At 55.2% G+C, this 23,562-nt stretch overlaps 2 protein-coding genes across 10 annotated transcripts in view; both read right to left on the bottom strand.

Moving 5' to 3' along the window:
- MROH1 (maestro heat like repeat family member 1) overlaps positions 1–6,970 on the bottom strand; it is a 76,161-nt gene extending 69,191 nt beyond the window's left edge. For all 4 annotated transcript variants that reach the window (XR_004243338.1, XR_004243339.1, XM_032125521.1 and 1 more), the window contains exons 1-4: positions 5,769–6,970; positions 5,167–5,312; positions 2,102–2,233; positions 961–1,123 (exon numbers count right to left, since the gene is read on the bottom strand). Coding sequence is in view for 2 of the 4 variants with exons in the window: in XM_032125521.1 (XP_031981412.1) it covers positions 961–1,123; positions 2,102–2,233; positions 5,167–5,312; positions 5,769–5,790 (463 nt within the window). In the remaining 2 variants the exon portion in view is untranslated. The remainder of the gene's footprint in view (positions 1–960; positions 1,124–2,101; positions 2,234–5,166; positions 5,313–5,768) is intronic.
- A 4,690-nt stretch (positions 6,971–11,660) lies between these two features.
- On the bottom strand, positions 11,661–23,295 carry HGH1 (HGH1 homolog). 6 transcript variants are annotated; one of them, XR_004243341.1, is made up of 7 exons: positions 21,978–22,548; positions 20,082–20,182; positions 17,959–18,057; positions 15,628–15,719; positions 14,004–14,126; positions 12,413–12,659; positions 11,661–12,348 (listed from the first exon to the last, which is right to left on the bottom strand). XR_004243341.1 is itself a non-coding variant. In XM_032125586.1 (6 exons), exons 1-6 carry the CDS (start codon positions 22,511–22,513, stop codon positions 12,498–12,500), a joined length of 1,113 nt encoding a protein of 370 aa, XP_031981477.1. In that variant the 5' UTR covers positions 22,514–22,547; the 3' UTR covers positions 12,294–12,497. The 6 variants fall into 6 exon arrangements, 4 of the variants coding, with proteins under 4 accessions (XP_031981477.1, XP_031981492.1, XP_031981502.1 ...); XM_032125586.1 differs by having other exon boundaries at positions 12,294–12,659; positions 21,978–22,547; XM_032125601.1 differs by lacking the exon at positions 14,004–14,126 and having other exon boundaries at positions 12,294–12,659; positions 21,978–22,553.
- Positions 23,296–23,562: the final 267 nt, after the last annotated feature.

Here is a 23,562-nt window from a genome sequence, read left to right as displayed (position 1 = left end):
AAAATCCCAGATTGGGAAAATTCCAGCTCGGGAAAATTCCAGCTTGGGAAAATTCTGGCTCCGGAAAATTCCAGTTCTGGAAAATTCCGGCTTGGGAAAGTCCCGGCTCAGGAAAAATTCCATCCCCTCCTTCCCAGGCTCAGCCGAGCTCTTGGAATTCCCTCCAAGAGTTGGGAAAACCGGAGGAATCCCCCAAATTCCCGGCAATCCCAGAATTCCCAAGGTGGGAAAAGCGACTTTTCCCAGCTGCCCATCCCCATTCCCGAGGAATTCCCGAGTTTTCCGAAAAATCCGAGAAAAGTCCCAGAAAAATCTGGGGAAAATCCCGGAAAAATCCTGGAAAAAATCCGGGGAAAAATCCCAGAAAATCACAGAAAAATCTGGGAAAAATCTGGGAAAAATCCCAGAAAAATCCCAGAAAAGTCCCAGAAAAATCTGGGAAAAATCTGGGAAAAATCCTGGAAAAATCCCGGAAAAATCCTGGAAAAAATTATGGAAAAATCCCAGAAAATCACAGAAAAATCCCAGAAAAATTTCTGGGAAAAATCCTAGAAAAATCACAGAAAAATCCGGGAAAAATCCCAGAAAAATCCCAGAAAAAATCATGGAAATATCCCAGAAAATCCCAGAAAAATCTGGGGAAAATCCCGGAAAAATCTGGGGAAAAATCCCAGAAAAATCCAGGAAAAAATCCGGGGAAAAATCCCAGAAAATCCCGGAAAAATCCGGGAAAAATCCCATAAAACTCCTGGAAAAAATCATGGAAAAATCCCAGAAAATCCCAGAAAAATCCAGGGAAAAATCTGGGGAAAAATCCCAGAAAATCCGGGGAAAATCCCAGAAAATCCCAGAAAAATCGGGAAAATCCCCCAAATCACTTTTCCCACCTCCCCATCCCGGTTGCCGAGGAATTCCCGAGTTTCCCGGCGGGAATTCCGCCGGGATCGGGCGGCCTCTCACCGTTGGCCGCCGCCAGCTCGGCGAAGGTGCGGAGCACGAAGGGGTGGGGCAGAATTCCCGGCTGGAATTTGCCCAGCACCTCTTCCATGACTTTGTTCAGGAAGCGCTTCCCGATTTCCACCAGGACGTCGCTGGCGGCCTCCTGCCACTCCTGGATGGGCTCCTGGAATTCCGGGAATTTCGGGAATGCCGGGAATTCCGGGAAGGGTTGGGATGGGAGGAGCGATCCCGTCGCGATCCTTCCATGGGTTGGGAGCTCCCCGGGATTCCAGAAAGTTCCCAAAAGCTCCCAGAAGTCCCCGAAAGGTCCCAGATTTCCCCAAAATTCCCCATAACGTCCCAAAAATTCCCCAAAACTTCCTGAATTTTCCAAAAATTCCCCACGACTTCACAAAATTTCCCAAGCTTTCCAAAAATTCCCAAAGTTTCCCCAAAATTCCCCAAACCTCCCGAAACTTTTCCCCAAAATTCCCAAACTCCCCAAAAACTTCCCAAAAATTCCTGAAGTTTCCCCAAATCCGACCATTCCCAATTCCACCATTCCCAATCCCATTCCCATTCCCCATCCCATTCCCAATCCCATTCCCATTCCCCATCCCATTCCCACCAATCCAAATCCCACCATTCCCATCTTTTCCAATCCCCCCATTCCCATTCCCAATCCCCCCAATCCCAATCTCCCCATTCTCAATCCCACCATTCCCCCCATTCCCATTCCCAATCCCAAATCCCAATCCCACCATTCCCAATCCCCCCCTTCCCAATCCCATTCCCAATCCCATTCCCAATCCCCCCATTCCCATTCCCAATCCCATTCCCATCCCATTCCCAATGCCCCCATTCCCAATCCCACTATTCCCAATCCCAATCCCCTCATTCCCAATCCCATTCCCATTCCCCATCCCATTCCCACCAATCCCAATCCCACCATTCCCAATCCCACTATCTCCAATCCCAACCCCATTCCCAGTCCCCCCATTCCCATTCCCACCATTCCCAATCCCAATCCCCTCATTCCCAATCCCATTCCCACCATTCCCGTTCCCATTCCCACCATTCACAATCCCATTCCCATTCCCAATCCCCTCATTCCCATTCCCAAATCCCATTCCCAATCCCGAACCCCCACCCCCGTTCCCACCTTGGATTTGGTCATCTCGTGGGACGCCAGCGCCGCCGCGGCCGCGGCCGGGCCCTTGCGCAGCTCCCCCAGGTGCTTCCGGATCACCGATTCCATGGAGCGCAGCACGATCACGCGGAACGGATAGGGCAGCTGGGAACGGGGCGGGAATGCGGGATGGGCACCGGGACGGGCACCGGGAGGGGCACCGGGATGGGCTCTGGGATGGGCTCTGGGATGGGCACCGGGATGGGCACCGGGATGGGCACCGGGATGGGCAGCTGGGAACGGGGCGGGAATGCGGGATGGGCACCGGGATGGGCAGCTGGGAACGGGGCGGGAATGCGGGATGGGCACCGGGATGGGCAGCTGGGAACGGGGCGGGAATGCGGGATGGGCACCGGGATGGGCAGCTGGGAACGGGGCGGGAATGCGGGATGGGCACCGGGATGGGCACCGGGATGGGCTCTGGGATGGGCACCGGGATGGGCACTGGGATGGGCACCGGGATGGGCTCCGGGATGGGCTCCGGGATGGGCACCGGGATGGGCTCCGGGATGGGCTCCGGGATGGGCACCGGGATGGGCAGCTGGGAACGGGGCGGGAATGCGGGATGGGCACCGGGACGGGCACCGGGATGGGCACCGGGACGGGCACCGGGATGGGCTCCGGGATGGGCTCTGGGATGGGCTCTGGGATGGGCTCTGGGATGGGCACTGGGATGGGCACCGGGATGGGCAGCTGGGAACGGGGCGGGAATGCGGGATGGGCACCGGGATGGGCACCGGGATGGGCACTGGGATGGGCTCCAGGATGGGCTCTGGGATGGGCACCGGGATGGGCTCTGGGATCGGCCTTGGGATGGGCACCGGGATCATCTGGGATGGGCACCGGGATGGGCACCGGGATGGGCACTGGGATGGGCTCTGGGATGGGCACGGGGATGGGCACTGGGATGGGCACTGGGATGGGCACTGGGATGGGCACTGGGATGGGCTCTGGGATGGGCACCGGGATGGGCACCGGGATGGGCAGCTGGGAACGGGGCGGGAATGCGGGATGGGCACCGGGACGGGCACCGGGATGGGCACCGGGATGGGCACCGGGATGGGCAGCTGGGAACGGGGCGGGAATGCGGGATGGGCACCGGGACGGGCACCGGGATGGGCACCGGGATGGGCACCGGGATGGGCAGCTGGGAACGGGGCGGGAATGCGGGATGGGCACCGGGATGGGCACCGGGACGGGCACCGGGATGGGCAGCTGGGAACGGGGCGGGAATGCGGGATGGGCACCGGGACGGGCACCGGGATGGGCTCTGGGATGGGCACCGGGATGGGCTCCGGGATGGGCTCTGGGATGGGCTCTGGGATGGGCACCGGGATGGGCACCGGGATGGGCAGCAGGGAACGGGGCGGGAATGCGGGATGGGCACCGGGATGGGCACCGGGATGGGCACTGGGATGGGCACCGGGATGGGCAGCTGGGAACGGGGCGGGAATGCGGGATGGGCACCGGGATGGGCACCGGGATGGGCACCGGGATGGCCACTGGGATGGGCACCGGGATGGGCACCGGGATGGGCTCTGGGATGGGCACTGGGATGGGCTCCGGGATGGGCACCGGGATGGGCACCGGGATGGGCACTGGGACGGGCACCGGGATGGGCACCGGGATGGGCTCCGGGATGGGCTCCGGGATGGGCACCGGGATGGGCACCGGGATGGGCAGCTGGGAACGGGGCGGGAATGCGGGATGGGCACCGGGACGGGCACCGGGATGGGCACCGGGATGGGCACCGGGATGGGCACTGGGACGGGCACCGGGATGGGCACCGGGATGGGCACTGGGATGGGCTCCGGGATGGGCACCGGGATGGGCTCTGGGATCGGCCTTGGGATGGGCACCGGGATCATCTGGGATGGGCACCGGGATGGGCACCGGGATGGGCACCAGGATGGGCTCTGGGATGGGCACCGGGATGGGCACCGGGATGGGCACCGGGATGGGCTCTGGGATCGGCCTTGGGATGGGCACCGGGATCATCTGGGATGGGCACCGGGATGGGCACCGGGATGGGCACCAGGATGGGCTCTGGGATGGGCACCGGGATGGGCACCGGGATGGGCACCGGGATGGGCTCTGGGATCGGCCTTGGGATGGGCACCGGGATCATCTGGGATTATCTGTGATTAACTGGGATCAACTGGGATCAGCTCAGATTAGCTGGGACCAGCTGGGATCTGGGCCCATCCCGCTGTGCCAAGGGGAAGCTCCAATCCTGGGAATTTTGGGGTCTCTGGGAAAAGGATATGGAGGGGTGGGGAATGGGATGGGAATTCTGGGAATGGGATGGGATTCGGATGGGAATGGGAATTCTGGGAATGGGGATGGGATGGGAATGGGATTGGGATTGGAATGGGAATAGGTTGGGATGGGAATGGGGATGGGATGGGATTGGGAACGGGGATGGGATGGGATGGGATGGGAATGGGATTGGGAATTCTGGGAATGGGAATGGGATGGGGATAGGATGGGACGGGAATGGGATGGGAATGGCTCCAGAGAAATTCCCAGGAGCGGCCAAGGGAGCTGGGAGAGCTCATCCCAGAGAAAAGTGGGATTGAAGGGATCCAGGGGGGATCCAGGGCGGGATCTGCTGGCCGGGAACAGGGACAGGAGCAGAGGGAGCGGCCTCGGGCTGGGATTTTCGGGAATATCCCCCTGGAAAGGGCTGCCCGGGCTGGAATTCCGGGCTGGAGCGGCCATTCCCGGCTGGAATCGCCCTCGCTGGGGGGGTGGGATGGGAGCAGGGCTGGGATTGGGGATTTTTGGGGATTTTTTGGGGATTTTTTTCGGGATTTTTTTGGGAATTTTGGGGATTTTTGGGGGATTTTTTTGGAATTTCCCATCCCTGTGGATTTGGGATGGGTTCAGGGCCAGGATTTGGGATCCCCATTCCCAGGATTTCCCATCCCTGTGGAATTTGGGATGGAACCAAGGCCCGGGCGTGGCTTTGAAGGCTCCATCGGAATTTCCCCACCTCCCCAACCCTGGGAATTCCCGGAATTCCCGGAATTCCCGACCTTCTCGTGCTGCCGCAGGTACTCTCCGCAGGCGTCCAGGATCTCCTCGGGATCCGCGTCTCCCAGGGAACACAGGGAATCGTGGATCTGCTCCTGCACCTCGGGATCCTTGTCCGTGGTCGCGTCCATCAGCGTCACCGCCAGCCCTGCAAGGGTCGCGATTCCCGGGATTCCGACTCCGGGATCCTCCAACCCCCCCCAAATTCCCAACCCTTCTTCCCATTCCAAAGGGGCTCCTCCGTCCTCCCGGGGTTTCTCCTCCAGGCCAAGGCTCTGAGATTCCCGGTTGGAGCAGGAATTCCGGAGCATCCCCGTTTGGGGATTTTTCCCGGTTTTCCAAGGTTTCCGAGCCCTCAAAGCCGCCGATCCCTGTTCCCATCCCATCCTCGATTCCCTTAAAAAAGCCGGGAGAAGCGAGCAGGACAGGGAATCCTTCCCGGATTCATCCCGGAATTATCTCCCCAAGAGCCCAACCGGAGCAGAGGCAGCGCCCGGGATCGGCTCCCAGCGCTGGGAATCGCAGCATTCCCTGCTCCCACCCCCCGATCCGGCCGGAATTCCCATTCCCACGGGAAAAGGCGGGAATGGCCGGCTGCACTCACGCCGGATGCGGGATTCCATCATGCTCCGCGTCTCCAGCTTTCCCGGGAAGGGCGGGCGCCCGGGATTCCCCGGAGAACCTATTGTTCCACGCTGGGATGGGAATTCCAGGGAGAAGGGGGATGGGATGGGATGGGATGGGAATGGGATGGGATGGGAATGGGATGGGATGGGATGGGATGGGATGGGATGGGATGGGATGGGAAGGGGTTGATTCCAGGTGGGAATGGGGACAGAGGCTCTGATCCCGATGGGAATTCAATGGGAATCTCTGATCTCGGTGGGAATTCAATGGGAAGGGGCTGATCCCACTGGGAATTCAATGGGAATCTCTGATCCCAGTGGGAATTCAATGGGAATCTCTGATCCCACTGGGAATTCAATGGGAATCTCTGATCTGGATCGGAATTCAATGGGAATCTCCGATCCCAATGGGAATCCAATGGGAAGGGGCTGATCCCACTGGGAATTCAATGGGAATCTCTGATCTGGATCGGAATTAAACGGGAATCTCTGATCCCACTGGGAATTCAATGGGAATCTCTGATCCCACTGGGAATTCAATGGGAATATCTGATCTGGATCGGAATTAAACGGGAATCTCTGATCCCATTGGGAATTCAATGGGAATCTCTGATCCCACTGGGAATGGGGACAGAGGCTCTGATCCCGATGGGAAAGGAGAGGGAGGCTCTGATCCCACTGGGAATCCAATGGGAATCTCTGATCTGGATCAGAATTCAATGGGAATCTCTGATCCCAATGGGAATCCAATGGGAAGGGGCTGATCCCACTGGGAATTCAGTGGGAATCTCTGATCTGGATCGGAATTAAACGGGAATCTCTGATCCCACTGGGAATTCAATGGGAATCTCTGATCCCACTGGGAATGGGGACAGAGGCTCTGATCCCGATGGGAAAGGAGAGGGAGGCTCTGATCCCACTGGGAATCCAATGGGAATCTCTGATCTGGATCAGAATTCAATGGGAATCTCTGATCCCGATGGGAATCCAATGGGAAGGGGCTGATCCCACTGGGAATTAAACGGAAATCTCTGATCCCACTGGGAATTCAACGGGAAGGGGATGATCCCACTGGGAATTCAATGGGAAGCTCAAATCCGGGTGGGAATTTAATGGGAATCTCTGAGCCAGGTGGGAATTAAACAGGAATCTCTGATCCCACTGGGAATTCAATGGGAATCTCTGATCCCACTGGGAATCAAACGGGAATCTCTGATCTGGATTGGAATTAAATGGGAATCTCTGATCCCAGTGGGAATTCAATGGGAAGGGGCTGATCCCGGTGGGAATGAAACGGGAATCTCTGATCCCGGCGGGAATTCAATGGGAAGGGGCTGATCCCGGTGGGAATGAAATGGGAATTCAGTGGGAATTCAGGGCAGCGATTCCGATCCCGCTGGGAACGAGGAAGGAGCCGCTGCTCCCGCCGGGAATTCCGCGTCAGGGCACAGCCAGGCCGGGAGAAGTTCGGGAATTCCGGGAGCTTCCATGGGATCCTTCCTTATCCAGGTGGGAGCCGCCGCGTCCCGGGATTCCTGCGCCTCTTCCCGAGGGTCCTCCTGAGAGTGGGAAAAGGGGTTCACATCCCCCCCAATCCCCAAAAAAACCCCAAAAACTCATTCCTGGGAATCCCAATCCCAAAAAAACCCCCAAATCCATTCCTGGGAATCCCCAAAAAAAAACCCAAACCCCATTCCTGGGAATCCCAATCCCAAAAAAACCACCCCCCAACCCATTCCTGGGAATCCCAAAAAAACCCCAAACCCATTCCTGGGAATCCAAACCCCAAACCCATTCCCAGGAATCCCAATCCCAAAAAAAACCCCCCAAAACCCATTCCTGGGAATCCCAATCCCAAAAAAAACCCCAAAACGCATTCCCAGAAATCCCAATCCCAAAAAAACCCCCAAACCAAATCCCGGGAATCCCAATCCCAAAAAAACCCCCAAACCCATTCCTGGGAATCCCAAAAAAACCCCAAACCCATTCCTGGGAATCCAAACCCCAAACCCATTCCCGGGAATCCCAATCCCAAAAAAACCCCTAAAACCCGAAAAGGGGGAAAAAAGGGGGAAAAAGGGGGAAAAGGGGGAAAAAAGGGAAAAAGGAAAAAAAGGGGGGTAAAGGGGAAAGATTGGGAAAAAGGGGGCAAAAAGGAGGGGGAAGGGGGGAAAAAAGGGGGAAGAAGGGGGAAAAGGGGGAAAAAGAGGGAAAAAGGGGGGGAAAGGGAGAAAAAGGGGAAAAAATGGGGGAAAAGGGAGAAAAAGGGGGGAAAAAAGGGGAAAAAAGTGAGGGAAAAGGGGAAGAAAGGGGGGAAAAGGGTGAAAAAACTGGGAAAAAAGGGTGAAAAAGGGGGGGAAAGAGGAAATAAAGGGGAAAAAAGCGGGATAAAGGGGAAAATAGGCGGAAAAGGGGGAAATGGGGGAAAATGGGGGGAAATGGAGAGAAATGGGGAAAATGGGGAAAAAAGGGGGGAAAAATGGGGGAAAAAGGGGAAAAATGGGGGGAAAGGGGGGAAAAGGGGGGAAAAGGGGGAAAAAGGGGGGAAAAAGGGGGGGAAAAGGGGAAAAATGGGGGAAAAGGGGAAGAGGGGGAAAAAGGGGAAAAAGGGGGAAAACGGGGGAAAAGGGGGGAAAAGGAAAAAAAGGGGGGGAAAGGGGGAAAAAATGGGGGGAAAATGGGGAAAAAGGGAGGAAAGGGGGGGAAAATGGGGAAAAAGGGGAAAAAGGGGGAAACGGGAAAAAAAGGGGGAAAAAGGGGGAAAAAAGGGGGAAAAAAGGGGGAAAAAAGGGGGGAAAATGGGGGAAAATGGGAAAAAGGGGGAAGAAAGTGGGGAAAAGGGGGAAAAAGGGGAAAAAAACGGGGGGAAAAGGGGAAAAAATTGGGAAAAAGGGGGGAAAGGCGGGAAAAAAAGGGGGGAAAAGGGGAAAAAAGGAGGAAAAATGAGGGAAAAATGGGGGAAAAGGGGGGGAAGGGGGGAAAAAGGGTGAAAAAATGGGGAAAAAAGGGTGAAAAAATGGGGGGGAAAGGGGGAAAAGCCGGAAAAAGGGGGGAAAGGGGGAAAAAGGGAGGAAAAAAGCCCAGGGAATTTTCAGGCCGGGCGCATCCCAGGGATGACATTCCAGAGTTTTCCAGCTGCTCCGGACGAGCCGGCTCCGAAGGGATCCGTTCCCTGCCCTTGCCAGGGGCGCCGGGATTTTTTTCCTCCCCCCCCTCGGGAATTTTAGGAAAGGATTCCCAACCCCCCCCCCCCCCCCCCCCTCCTTTTTGGGGGGTTTCATCCCAAATTTGGGATTTTCGTGGGTTGTTGTTTTTTTTCCCCCCCCCTCCTGGGATGGGAAAAGCGGGGGAGGGGCCGCACCTGGGGCAGGTGAGGGGTGGGGGGGGGTCGGAGCCTCATCCCAAAGCGGGATCCCCATGGGGGGGGGATTTTCCCATTGGGAATGGGGGGAAAAGAGGGACAGGGAGGTCCCAAAATGGGGCGGGGGGGGTCCCGCGCAGGCCTTGGGAGTTTCCCGGGAATCTCCGGCAGCTCCCGCCAGATTTCCCCCCGCCGCCCCATCCTCCTCCTCCTCCTCCTCCTTTTCCTTCTCCATCCCAAATATTCCCAAATTCCCGATCCGAAATCCCCCGTCCCAAATTTCCCCCCCCCCACCCGGCACTCACCGGGACCCGCCCGGCGCCGCTTCCGGGTGCGGAGGCCACGCCCCTTCCGAAGCCACGCCCCCTCCCTGTCACTCCAAGGCCACGCCCCCATCCCGAGCGCTGATTGGCTGAGCGGGGAAAGGGGGCGGAGTCAGGCAGTGAGGGGCGGCCCCGCCCCCCCCAGCGGTGCTGGCGCCCCCTGGCGGGGCGGGAAGGGAATGACGGCGATGGCCCCAAATTCGGCTCCATTGACCCCAAATTCGGCTCCATTGACCCCAAATTCCATCCCAATGCCCCAAATTCGGCTCCATTGACCCCAAATTCCATCCCATTGACCCCAAATTCGGCTCCATTGACCCCAAATTCGGCTCCATTGACCCCAAATTCCATCCCAATGCCCCAAATTCGGCTCCATTGACCCCAAATTCCATCCCATTGACCCCAAATTCTGCTCCATCGACCCCAAATTCGGCTCCATTGTCCCCAAATTCGGCTCCATCGACCCCAAATTCCATCCCAATGTCCCAAATTCAGCTCCATTGTCCCCAAATTTGGCTCCATCGACCCCAAATTCCATCCCATTGACCCCGAATTCGGCTCCATTGACCCCAAATTCGGCTCCATTGACCCCAAATTCCATCCCATTGACCCCAAATTCGGCTCCATTGACCCCAAATTCCATCCCAATGCCCCAAATTCGGCTCCATTGACCCCAAATTCCATCCCATTGACCCCAAATCCCCTCCCATTGTCCCCAAATTCCATCCCAATGTCCCCAAATCCCCCCTCAGTGTCCCCAAATCCCCCCCAAGGGCCCCAAATGCCCCCAATGTCCCCAAATCCCCTCCCGATGTCCCCAAATCCATCCCAATGTCCCCAAATTCCCCCTCAGTGTCCCCAAATCTCCTCCCGATGTCCCCAAATTCCATCCCAATGTCCCCAAATTCCCCCTCAGTGTCCCCAAATCTCCTCCCGATGTCCCCAAATTCCATCCCATTGTCCCCAAATTCCCCCTCAGTGTCCCCAAATCCCCCCTCAGTGTCCCCAAATCCATCCCACTGTCCCCAAATCTCCTCCTGATGTCCCCAAATTCCATCCCAATGTCCCCAAATTCCATCCCAATGTCCCCAAATCCATCCCAATGTCCCCAAATCCATCCCACTGTCCCCAAATCCCCCCCTCAGTGTCCCCAAATCCCCCTCAATGTCCCCAAAATCCCCCCTTGGCGTCCCAAATCCTGCCCATTGTCCCCAAATCCCCCCTCGGTGTCCCCAAACTCAGCTCCATTGTCCCCAGATCCCCCCCAAGGGCCCCAAATGCCCCCAATGTCCCCAAATTCGGCTCCAATGTCCCCAAAATTCCCCCTTGGCGTCCCAAATCCTGCCCATTGTCCCCAAATTCCATCCCAATGTCCCCAAATCCCCCCTCAGTGTCCCCAAACTCAGCTCCAATGTCCCCAAATCCCTCCCAGTTGTCCCCAAATCCCCCCTCAGTGTCCCCAAATCCCCCCATTGTCCCCAAATCTCCTCCTGATGTCCCCAAATTCCATCCCAATGTCCCCAAATCCCCCCCAATGTCCCCAAATTCCCCCTCAGTGTCCCCAAATCCCCCTCAGTGTCCCCAAAATCCCCCCTTGGCGTCCCAAATCCCCCCCCAGTGTCCCCAAATTCGGCTCCATTGTCCCCAAATCCCCTCCCCCCCCCCCCCAAATGTCCCCCACCAGATTTGGGGTCAAAGCCTTTTATTGGCTGGGGGGGGGAGGGGACAGGCAGGGCCACCACGGTGACCCTGGGGGGGGGAGAGAGACACACGGTCACCATGGCAACCATGGGGGGGGGGGAGACACACGGTCACCGTGGCAACCATTGGGGGGGGGGGACACACGGTCACCATGGCAACCATTGGGGGGGGGGGGACACACGGTCACCATGGCAACCACTGGGGGGGGACACACGGTCACCATGGCAACCATTGGGGGGACACACACGGTCACCGTGGCAACCACTGGGGGGACACGATGTCACCGTCACCATGGCAACCCTTGGGGACACCACGTGGCCACCATGGTGACCCTTGGGGACACACGGTCACCGTCACCATGGCAACCCTTGGGGACACGTTGTCACTGTCTCCACGGCGACCCTTGGGGGGACACACGGTCATCATGGCAACCCTTGGGGTCACACGGTCACCGTCACCATGGCAACCCTTGGGGACACATGGTCACTCCAGGGGCTCCTTGGGCACACGCTGTCACTGTCACCATGGCAACCATTGGGGACACACAGTCACCGTCACCATGGCAACCCTTGGGGTCACACGGTCACTCCAGTGGCTCCTCGAGGTCACATTGTCACTGTCACCATGGCAACACTTGGGGTCACACGGTTACCGTCACTATGGCAACCCCTGGGGACACACCGTCCTTGTGGTGGCTCCTTGGGGAGACGATGTCACTGTCACCATGGCAACCCCTGGGGTCACACAGTCACCGTCACCATGGCAACCCTTGGAGACACACATCACTGTCACCATGGCAACCCCTGGGGTCACACGATGCCACCATCACCATGGCAACCCTTGGTGTCACACCCTCCTTGTGGTGGCTCCTTGGGGAGACGATGTCACCGTCACCATGGCAACCCTTGGGGACACACGGTCACTCCAGTGGCTCCTCGAGGACACGATGTCATTGTTGCCATGACAACCCTTGGGGACATACATCACCGTCACCACGGCAACCCTTGGGGACACAATGTCACCGTCACCATGGCAACCCTTGAAGAAACATTGTCACTGTCACCATGGCAACCCTTGGGGACACATTGTCACTCCAGTGGCTTCTTGGGGACACGATGCCACCGTCACCATGGCAACCCTTGGGGACACGTTGTCACTGTCACCATGGCAACCCTTGGTGTCACACCCTCCTTGCGGTGGCTCCTCGAGGTCACATTGTCACCGTCACCATGGCAACCCTTGGGGTCACCTTGTCACCGTCACCATGGCAACCCCTGGTGTCACACCGCGTCCCCGCCGTGTCCCCCGGGCTCCTTCCGCCGTCACCTCCTCTCCGCCTGTGCCTCCTCCTGCTCCTTCCTCCAGCGCCGCTCCTCCTCCTCCTCCTCCTCGTCAGCCGCCCTCAGGCTCCGCTCCAGCTCCTCGGGAACCTTCACCTCCAGCAGGTTCTCCATGCCCACCTCGGGCTCGTCCCCAATCAGCACCTGCAGGGGAACAAAACCCCAAAGTTCAACCCCAAAAGTGGTCATGGAACGCCAAAAGTGCTCATGGAACCCCAAAAGTGGTCATGGAACCCCAAAAGTGCTCATCGAACCCCAAAAGTGCTCATGGAACCCCAAAAGTGGTCATGGAACCCCAAAAGTGGTCATCGAACCCCAAAAGTGCTCATGGAACCCCAAAAGTGGTCATGGAACGCCAAAAGTGCTCATGGAACCCCAAAAGTGCTCATGGAACCCCAAAAGTGGTCATCGAACCCCAAAAGTGCTCATGGAACCCCAAAAGTGGTCATGGAACCCCAAAAGTGCTCATTGAACCCCAAAAGTGCTCATGGAACCCCAAAAGTGGTCATCGAACCCCAAAAGTGCTCATCGAACCCCAAAAGTGGTCATCGAACCCCAAAAGTGGTCATGGAACCCCAAAAGTGCTCATGGAACCCCAAAAGTGGTCATCGAACCCCAAAAGTGCTCATGGAACCCCAAAAGTGCTCATTGAACCCCAAAAGTGCTCATCGAACCCCAAAAGTGCTCATGGAACCCCAAAAGTGCTCATTGAACCCCAAAAGTGGTCATCGAACCCCAAAAGTGCTCATTGAACCCCAAAAGTGCTGCTTGGAACCTCCAAAAGTCCTCACTGAACCCCCAAAAGTCCTCACTGAACCCCAAAAGTCCTCATTGAACCCCAAAATTCCTTGTCAAACCCCCAAAATTCCTCATGGGAACCCCCAAATACTCCTCATTTAACCCCAAAAGTCCTCATTCAACCCCAAAATTCCTTCTCAAACCCCCAAAATTCCTCATGGGAACCCCCAAAATTCCTCATTGAACCCCCCTAAATTCCTTCTCAAAGCCCCAAAACTTCTCATTGAACCCCAAAATTCCTCATGGAACCCCCAAAAGTCCTCATTGAACCCCAAAATTCCTTCTCAAAGCACCAAAATTCCTCATTTAACCCCCAAAACTCCTCAGTTAACCCCAAAACTCCTCATTGAACCCCAAAAGTCCTTCTCAAATCCCCAAAATTCCTCATTTAACCCCCAAAACTCCTCAGTTAACCCCAAAACTCCTCATTGAACCCCAAAAGTCCTTCTCAAATCCCCAAAATTCCTCATTTAACCCCCAAAACTCCTCAGTTAACCCCAAAACTCCTCATTGAACCCCAAAAGTCCTTCTCAAATCCCCAAAATTCCTCATTTAACCCCCAAAACTCCTCAGTTCACCCCAAAATTCCTTCTCAACCCCCCAAAATTCCTCATTTAACCCCCAAAAGTCCTCATTTCACCCCGAAACTCCTCATTTCACCCCGCAACGCCCTCTCCCCCGCGGGCTCACCTGGATGAGCTGGCGGCAGACGCGGAGCACCCCCGGGTGCTTCTCCCACGCGTGGAGCTCCCGCAGCAGCGCGAAGGAGCCTCGGGAGCGCAGCTGCAGCCGCCCGGCGCCGGTGGCCGAGAGCTGCCAAAAATCCCAAGTGAAACCCCAAAAGTGGGCACTGAACCCCAAAATCCTCATTCGACCCCAAAAATCCCAACTGAAACCCCAAAAGTGAGCACTGAACCCCAAAAGTGCTCATTGAACCCCAAAAGTGGGCATTGAAACCTAAAAATCCTCATTTAACCCCAAAAATCCTCATTGAACCCCAAAAGTGATCATTGAACACCAAAAGTGCTCATTCAACCCCAAAAATGGGCATTGAACCCTAAAAGTGCTCATTGAACCCCAAAAATCCTCATTGAACCCCAAAAATCCCAATTGAAACCCCAAAAGTGGGCAGGGAACCCCAAAAGTGATCACTGAACCCCAAAAGTGGGCATTGAACCCCAAAAATCCCAGTTGAAACCCCGAAAGTGATCACTGAACCCCAAAATTCCTTCTCAAAGCCCCAAAAGTCCTCATTTAACCCCAAAAGTCCTCATTCAACCCCAAAAATCCTCATTTGACCCCAAAATTCCTCATTTGACCCCAAAAGTCCTCACTGAAGCCCCAAAAGTCCTTCTTGGACCCCAAAAATCCTCTTGTAACCCCAAAATTCCTCATGGGAACTCCCAAAAGTCCTCAGTGAACCCCAAAATTCCTTCTCAAAACCCCAAAATCCCTCCTGGAACCCCAAAATTCCCCCTGGAACCCCCCCAGACCCCAGCCCGGCCATTCCCAAATCCCAACCCCTTTTTCCCAGGATTTTGCCCCATTCCCAAATCCCAAACTCCCTTTTTCCCGGGATTTTCCCCCATTCCCAGATTCCCAAACTCCCTTTTTCCCAGGATTTTGCCCCATTCCCAGATTCCCAAACTCCCTTTTTCCCGGGATTTTCCCCCATTCCCAGATTCCCAAATCCCCTTTTTCCCAGGATTTTCCCCCATTCCCAATTCCCAAACTCCCTTTTTCCCAGGATTTTCCCCCATTCCCAGATTCCCAAACTCCCTTTTTCCCAGGATTTTGCCCCATTCCCAAATCCCAACCCCTTTTTCCCGGGATTTTCCCCCATTCCCAGATTCCCAAATCCCCTTTTTCCCAGGATTTTCCCCCATTCCCAATTCCCAAACTCCCTTTTTCCCAGGATTTTCCCCCATTCCCAGATTCCCAAACTCCCTTTTTCCCAGGATTTTGCCCCATTCCCAAATCCCAACCCCTTTTTCCCGGGATTTTCCCCCATTCCCAGATTCCCAAATCCCCTTTTTCCCAGGATTTTCCCCCATTCCCAATTCCCAAACTCCCTTTTTCCCGGGATTTTCCCCCATTCCCAGATTCCCAAATCCCCTTTTTCCCAGGATTTTCCCCCATTCCCAATTCCCAAACTCCCTTTTTCCCAGGATTTTCCCCCATTCCCAGATTCCCAAACTCCCTTTTTCCCAGGATTTTGCCCCATTCCCAAATCCCAACCCCTTTTTCCCGGGATTTCACCCCATTCCCAATTCCCAAACTCCCTTTTTCCCAGGATTTTGCCCCAAATCCCCACCAGCAGCAGCGTTTCCAGCAGCATCCGGCGGATCTCCGGCTCCTCCTCGCGCCGCTGCTCCGGGGGCAGGAACTGCAGCTCCAGGGGCAGCTCTGCCACGGGAAAACACCCCAAAAGTGGGGTTTGGACCCCAAAAGGGGGCACTGGGCCCCAAAAGGGGGCATTGGGCCCCAAAAGTGGGGATTGAACCCCAAAATTCCTGCTTGGAACCCAAAAATCCTCATTGAACCCCAAAAGTGGAGATTGGGCCCCAAAAGTGGGCATTGAACACCAAAATTCCTGCTTGGAAGTCAAAAATCCTCATTGAACCCCAAAAGTGGGGATTGCGCCCCAAAAGTGGGGATTGGACCCCAAAAGTGGGGATTGGACCCTAAAAGTGGGGATTGCGCCCCAAAAGTGGGGATTGGACCCAAAATTCCTGCCTGGAACCCAAAAATCCTCATTGAACCCCAAAAGTGGGCATTGGACCCTAAAAGTGGGGATTGTGCCCCAAAAGTGGGCATTGGACCCCAAAATTCCTGCTTGGAACCCAAAAATCCTCATTGAACCCCAAAAGTGCTCATTGAACCCCAAAATTCCTTCTCAAAGAGCCAAAAATCCTCATTTAAACCTAAAATTCCTTCTCAAAGCCCCAAAAGTGCTGCTTGGAACCCAAAAATCCTCATTGAATCCCAAAAGTGCTGCTGGGAACCCAAAAATGGGCATTGAACCCCAAAATTGCTCATTGAACCCCAAAAGTGGTGATTTAACCCCAAAAGTGGTGCTCAAAGAGCCAAAAGTCCTCATTGAACCCCAAAAGTGCTCATTGAACCCCAAAATTCCTGCTTGGAACCCAAAAGTCCCCACTGAACCCCAAAAGTCCCCATTTAACCCCAAAATTCCTCATTGAACCCCAAAAGTGCTCATTGAACCCCAAAATTCCTTCTGAAAGAGCCAAAAATCCTCATTTAACCCTAAAATTCCCCCTCAAAGCCCCAAAATTCCTGCTCGGAACCCAAAAATTCTCATTTAACCCCAGAAGTCCCCATTTAACCCCAAAAGTGCTGCTCAAAGAGCCAAAATTCCTCATTCAACCCCAAAATTCCTGCTTGGAACCCCAAAATCCTCATTTTACCCCAAAACTCCTTCTGAAAGAGCCAAAACTCCGCATTGAACCCCAAAATTCCCGCTCAAAGAGCCAAAAAATCCTCATTGAACCAAAAAAATCCCTCATTTAACCCCAAAATCCCTCATGGGAACCCCCAAAATCCCTCATTTAACCCCAAAATCCCTCATTTAACCCCAAAATTCCTTCTCGAACTCCCCAAGTCGTCCCTGAACCCAAAAATTCCTGCTTGGATCCCCCAAATCCTCGCCGGAGCCCCAAAATTCCCCAAAAATCCCCAAAGTCCCCCCAAAAAATCCCAAAAATTAACCAAAAGTTCCCCCAAAAAATCCCCAAAATTCCAAAAAATCCCCAAAAATCCCCCAAATCCCGGCCCTGATCCCATCCCACACCCCCAGCAATGGGAAATCCCAAAAAAATCCCCAAAATTCCCAAAAAATCCCAAGAAAATCCCAAAAAATCCCCAAAATTACCCAAAAATTCAAAAAAATCCCAGAAGAAATCCCCAAAATTCCCCTGTCCCCAAAAATCAAAAAAAAATCCCCCAAAAATCCCCAAACTTCCCAAAAAATTCCCCCAAATTCCCCAAAAATTCCCCAAAATTCCCAAAAAAATCCCCCCAAAATTCCCAAAAAATTCCCAAAGTTCCCAAAAAAATTCCCAAAAAAATCCATTAAAAATCCCCAAAATTCCCCATAATTCCCCAAAAATCCCCAAAATTCACCCAAAATCCCCAAAATTCCAAAAAAAATCCTAAAAAATCACTAAAAATCCCCCAAAAATCCCAAAAGATCCCCAAAAAATCCCCCAAAATTTCCCCAAAATCCCCAAAAAAATCCCCAAAAAATCCTCAAAAAATCCCCAAAATTCCCCCAAAATCCCCCTAAAAATCCCCAAAAATCCCCAAAATTCCCCAAAAAATCCACAAATAAATCCAAAAATATTCCTCAAAAACCCCCAAAGTTCCCGAAAATTCCCAAAAAAATTCCCAAAAAATCGCAAAAATCCCCAAAAATCCCCAAACCCCCCCCCCCAAAACCCCCCAAAACATCCCCCAAGAATCCCCAGAGATTCCCCCAAAATTACCCAAAAAATCCCCAAAAATCCCCCAAAATTCCACAAAAAACCCTTAAAAAATCCCAAAAAATTCCCCAAAAATCCCCAAAAATTCCAAAAAATGTCCCAAAACCCCCCAAACCCCCCCAAACGCCCCGAACGCCGCTCACGCTCCGTCTCGTGCGGGGGCAGCTCCTCGGGGCCGGCGAGCGGCAGCAGCAGCGCCGGGAGCGCCTCCAGCGCCGGGCTCAGCAGCCACGCGTGGCAATCTGGGAATTCCAGAGGGAAAATCGGGAATGGGAGCCCGAATCCCGGCCCTGAGCCCATCCCACACCCCCAGCGATGGGAAATCCCCAAAAAATCCCCAAAAAATCCCCCAAAAAATCCCCAAAATTCCCAAAAAAAATCCCCAAAAAATCCCCCAAAAAATCCCCAAAATCCCAAATCCCGGCCCTGATCCCAAATCTGGGAATGGGAGCCCAAATCTGGGAATGGGAGCCCAAATCCCAGCCCTGAGCCCATCCCACACCCCCAGCGATGGGAAATCCCAAAAAAATCCCCAAAAAAATCCCCCCAAAATCGCCCCAAAATCCCAAATCCCGGCCCTGAGCCCATCCCAAATCCCACAGCGATGGGAAATCCCCAAAAAATCCCCAAAAATCCCGAAAAATCCCCCCAAAATCCCCAAAATTCCCCCAAAGAATCCCCAAAATTCCCCAAAAAATTCCCCAAAAAAATCCCAAAAAAATCCCCAAACAATCCCCAAAATCCCAAATCCCGGCCCTGATCCCAAATCCGGGAATGGGAGCCCAAATCCTGGGAATGGGAGCCCAAATCCTGGAATGGGAGCCCAAATCCTGGGAATGGGAGCCCAAATCCTGGGAATGGGGATCCCAAATCCCCAGGGATGGGAATGGTGTCAGAGGCCGGGATCCGCCTGGGGTGGGGATGGGAAATCCCGGGAAAAGGCAGGGAATTCCTGAAAGCTGGGAAAGGGGCAGGAATTCCTTAAAGTTGGAAAGAACACAGGGAATTTCTTAAATCTGGAAAAACCCTGAGAATTCCTTAAAGCTGGGAAATCCATGGAAATCCTAAAAGCTGGAAAAAGGCAGGGAATTCCTCAAAGTTGGGGGAAAAAGCAGGGAATTGCTTCCATCTAAAATAGGGCAGGAATTCCTTAAAGCTGGGAAAAGAAACCCTGGGAACTCCCTAAACCTGGAAAAAGGGGCAGGAATTCCTTAAATCTGGAAAAACCCCGGGAATTCCCTAAACCTGGAAAAAGGGGCAGGACTTCCCTAAACCTGGAAAAAAACCCCGGGAATTCCTTAAATCTGGAAAAACCTCGGGAATTCCTTAAAGCTGGAAAAGACCCTGGGAATTCCTTAAATCTAAAAAAGGGCAGGAATTCCTTAAACCTGGAAAAAATCCCGGGAATTCCTCAAAGCTGGAAAAAGGGGCAGGAATTCCTTAAAGCTGGAAAAACCCTGGGAATTCCTTAAAGCTGGAAAAGACCCCGGGAATTCCCTAAACCTGGAAAATCCTGGGAATTCCTTAAAGCCGGAAACAACCCGGGGAATTCCTTAAACCTGGAAAAAACCCAAGGAATTCCTAAAAGCTGGAAAAATCCCCGGGAATTCCTTAAACCTGGAAAAAAACCCTGGGAACTCCCTAAACCTGGAAAAAGGGGCAGGAATTCCCTAAACCTGGAAAAAACCCATGGAATTCCTTAAAGCTGGAAAAGACCCCGGGAACTCCCTAAACCTGGAAAAAGGGGCAGGAATTCCCTTAAACCTGGAAAAAAACCCCGGGAATTCCTTAAAGCTGGAAAAGACCCCGGGAATTGCTTAAATCTGAAAAAAAGGGCAGGAAATTCCTTAAACCTAGAAAAACTCAGGGAATTCCTTAAAGCTGGAAAAAATCAGGGAATTCCCTAAACCTGGAAAAAGGGGCAGGAATTCCCTAAACCTGGAAAAAACCCCCGGGAATTCCTTAAAGCTGGAAAATCCAGGGAATTCCTTAAAGCTGGAAAAAACCCAAGGAATTCCTAAAAGCTGGAAAAAACCCTGGGAATTCCTAAAAGCCGGAAAAAACCCCTGGAATTCCTTAAACCTGGAAAAAACCCAGGGAATTCCTGTGCTCCTATCCCCGTTCCCTGGGAGCAGATCCCACCCCGGATCCCCCCCCGGATCCCCCCAAGCCCGCTTTTCCCGGGATCAGCCGCTCCCAGGCCCTCTCCCAGGCCCCTCCCAGCCGCATTCCCGCATTCCCAAGGCCGCATTCCCAGGATTTTTACCGTGCTCGAAGCAGCAGTTCCGCAGAGCCCCCACGACCCCGCGCCGCAGCTCAGCCGAGTCCGGGCTCCGGATGAGCGGCAGCAGCCGCGGCACCAGCGGCCTGCGGGGCACGCCAGGTCACCCTTAACACCCTTTTAGTCCCGATTTTCCCACTTTTATCCTCATTTTTTTCCCCATTTTTCCCTCACCGGGAGCGCTCCAGCAGCTCCGCAGAGCCCTCACGGCCCCGCGCCTCAGCTCGGCCGAGCCCGGGCCCCAGCGGGACACTCCCGCTCACCCTTTTGTTCCCGATTTTCCCCCTTTTATCCCATTTTTTCACCCCTTTTATCCCAATTTTTCCCCCCTTTGATCCCCGATTTTCCCTCACCGGGAGCGCTCCAGCAGCTCCGCAGAGCCCTCACGGCCCCGCGCCTCAGCTCCCGCCCCAGCGGGACACTCCTGCTCACCCTTTTAGCCCATTTTGCCCCCTTTTATCCCCATTTCCCACCCTTTTATTCCCGATTTCCCCCCTTTTTATCCCAATTTTTCCCCCTTTTTTCCCATTTTGCCCCATTTTATCCCCGATCTTTCCTCACCGGGAGCGCTCCAGCAGCTCCGCAGAGCCCCCACGGCCCCGCGCCTCGGCTCCCGCCCCAGCGGGACACTCCCGCTCACCCTTAACACCCTTTTACCCCCAATTTTCCCACTTTTTATCCCGATTTTTCCCCCTTTTATCCCCAATTTTCCCACTTTTATCCCAATTTTCCCCCTTTTATCCCCGATTTTCCCTCACCGGGAGCGCTCCAGCAGCTCCGCAGAGCCCTCACGGCCCCGCGCCTCAGCTCCCGCCCCACCGGGACACTCCCGCTCACCCTTAACACCCTTTTATCCCAAATTTGCCCCCTTTTATTCCCGATTTTCACCCTTTTATCCCAATTTTTCCCCCTTTTATTCCGATTTTCCCCCTTTTATTCCCATTTTTCCCTCACGGGGAGAGCTCCAGCAGCTCCGCAGAGCCCCCACGGCCCCGCGCCTCAGCTCGGCCGAGCCCGGGCCCCAGCGGGACACTCCCGCTCACCCTTTTAGCCCATTTTTACCCCTTTTATCCCATTTTTCCCCCTTTTACCCCCGATTTTCCCACTTTTATCCCCATTTTACCCCCTTTTCTCCCCATTTTTCCCTCACCGGGAGCGCTCCAGCAGCTCCGCAGATCCCCCACGGCCCCGCGCCTCAGCTCCCGCCCCACCGGGACACTCCCGCTCACCCTTAACACCCTTTTATCCCAAATTTGCCCCCTTTTATTCCCGATTTTCACCCTTTTATCCCAATTTTTTCCCCCTTTTATTCCCGATTTTCCCCCTTTTATTCCCATTTTTCCCTCACGGGGAGAGCTCCAGCAGCTCCGCAGAGCCCCCACGGCCCCGCGCCTCAGCTCGGCCGAGCCCGGGCCCCAGCGGGACACTCCCGCTCACCCTTTTAGCCCATTTTGCCCCCTTTCGTCCCCATTTCCCACACTTTTATCCCAATTTTTCCCCCTTTTATTCCGATTTTCCCCTTTTCTCCCCATTTTTCCCTCACCAGGAGCGCTCCAGCAGCTCCGCAGAGCCCCCACGGCCCCGCGCCTCAGCTCGGCCGAGCCCTCACGGCCCCGCCCCAGCGGGACACTCCCGCTCACCCTTTTAGCCCATTTTTACCCCTTTTATCCCATTTTTCCCCCTTTTACCCCCGATTTTCCCACTTTTATCCCCATTTTACCCCCTTTTCTCCCCATTTTTCCCTCACCGGGAGCGCTCCAGCAGCTCCGCAGATCCCCCACGGCCCCGCGCCTCAGCTCCCGCCCCACCGGGACACTCCCGCCCACCCTTCCCACCCTTTTATCCCCGATTTTCCCCCTTTCACCCCCGATTTTCCCTCACCGGGAGCGATCCAGCAGCACTCGGCGGCCCTCGGGCGCTTGGCTGAGGTTGCAGAGCAGCGCCCCGAGCTCCGCCGGGGGCCGGGCCCCGCTCAGCGCCCTCAGCAGCGGCTCCGCGCCGGGGCCCAGCGCCCGCAGCACCCGCGGGGCCGCCTCGGGCTCGCGGCTCAAGTTGGCCAGGAGCCCGCAAACGGCTCCGGAGCTCGGGACAAGCGGCAGCAACGGCGGCAGAGCCGCGAGAAGCGGCTCCAGCGCCGCGGGCTCGGCGGACGCGTTCACCAGAGCGGCCAAGGCCGTGTGGGCACCACGCGAGGCCGAGGCGGCCATGGCGGCCAAGGCCGATAAGGCCGCGGGGTTGGAGGCCAGCAGCGCCCGGCCTGAGGCGCTGCCGGACAGAGCCAGCGCGGCCTCGGCCGCTTCGGGAGCGGCGGGAGAGGATGGGGAGAGCAGCGCCGTGAGCTCCGACAGCGCCGTGGCCGCCGCGGCCTCGCTGCTCGCCTCCGCCATCGCCGCGGCTTCCTTCGTCTCCGCCGCCATGGCGCCGCGTCGCTTGGCAACGGCGGGATTGACGGGTGTAACAGCCAATCAGCGCCGGGAAAACAGAGGCGGGGAGGAAACGAGCCAATGGGGTGCGGGTATGCTACCGGAAAAGGCGGGACATAGGGAGAGGTTCGGCGGCCAGGGCCGGTCCCTCACACACGGCGACATTTAGGCCACAAAAACACGAACGGAGCCGGCTCCGCGCAGGTCGCGGCCGCTCGCGGGGTCCCGCCCGCCAGCGGGACCGACCAGCACCGCCTTCAGCTCCGACTCTAAAACGTACATTATTTTCACTTTCCTACCAATTATTCGGTAACGCGGGCAGGAGCTGCGGAATTTTCCATCCAATCATCCCAAACTACTTTTACTGCAAAATACGGAGTGGTAGAAGGAGAAGAAGCTTCAAAGAACAACAGCAATCCTCCTGATATTTTGATATTTTTTACTCTGATCTATTTACTACAAAGATATTTTTAGATTTTTTGGTATTTTTTTACTCCTATCTATTCACTACAAAGAGAAGCCCAAAACCTCTGAATCTTTCACCCTGGGACAATCTCACTCGGCATTCCCGCCACTGCATTTTCCAGTTCTTGTCTGACTGTTGGGAATTTTTCCCAAGGTTTGAAGCCAAACCAGCGCTGTTCAGGGGGGTAAAACCCCCTAAAAACAGGCAGAGAAATCCTCGCGGCACTCGGGGTTCCTACACCTGTAAAAGGCTGCGTGACCCAAACGCGATTCCGGGGCTGCTCTGGGCTCGGGGCCACCTTTGGGGTCACTTTTGGGGTCATTTTTGGGTTTAGGGACTGGGAGCTGGGTTTAGGGACTGGGAGCTGGATTTAGGGACTGGGAGCTGGGTTTTAGGGACCGGGAGCTGGGTTTAGGGACCGAGAGCTGGGTTTTAGGGATCGAGAGCTGGGTTTAGGGACTGGGAGCTGGGTTTTAGGGACTGGGAGCTGGGTTTTAGGGACTGGGAGCTGGGTTTAGGGATCGAGAGCTGGGTTTAGGGACTGGGAGCTGGGTTTTAGGGACTGGGAGCTGGGTTT

The sequence above is a fragment of the Corvus moneduloides genome, chromosome 1, assembly GCF_009650955.1.
Source record: "Corvus moneduloides isolate bCorMon1 chromosome 1, bCorMon1.pri, whole genome shotgun sequence".
NCBI lineage: Eukaryota > Metazoa > Chordata > Aves > Passeriformes > Corvidae > Corvus > Corvus moneduloides.
Note: the sequence above shows the minus strand (reverse complement) of the source record. Positions and strands in the feature narration are given on the sequence as shown.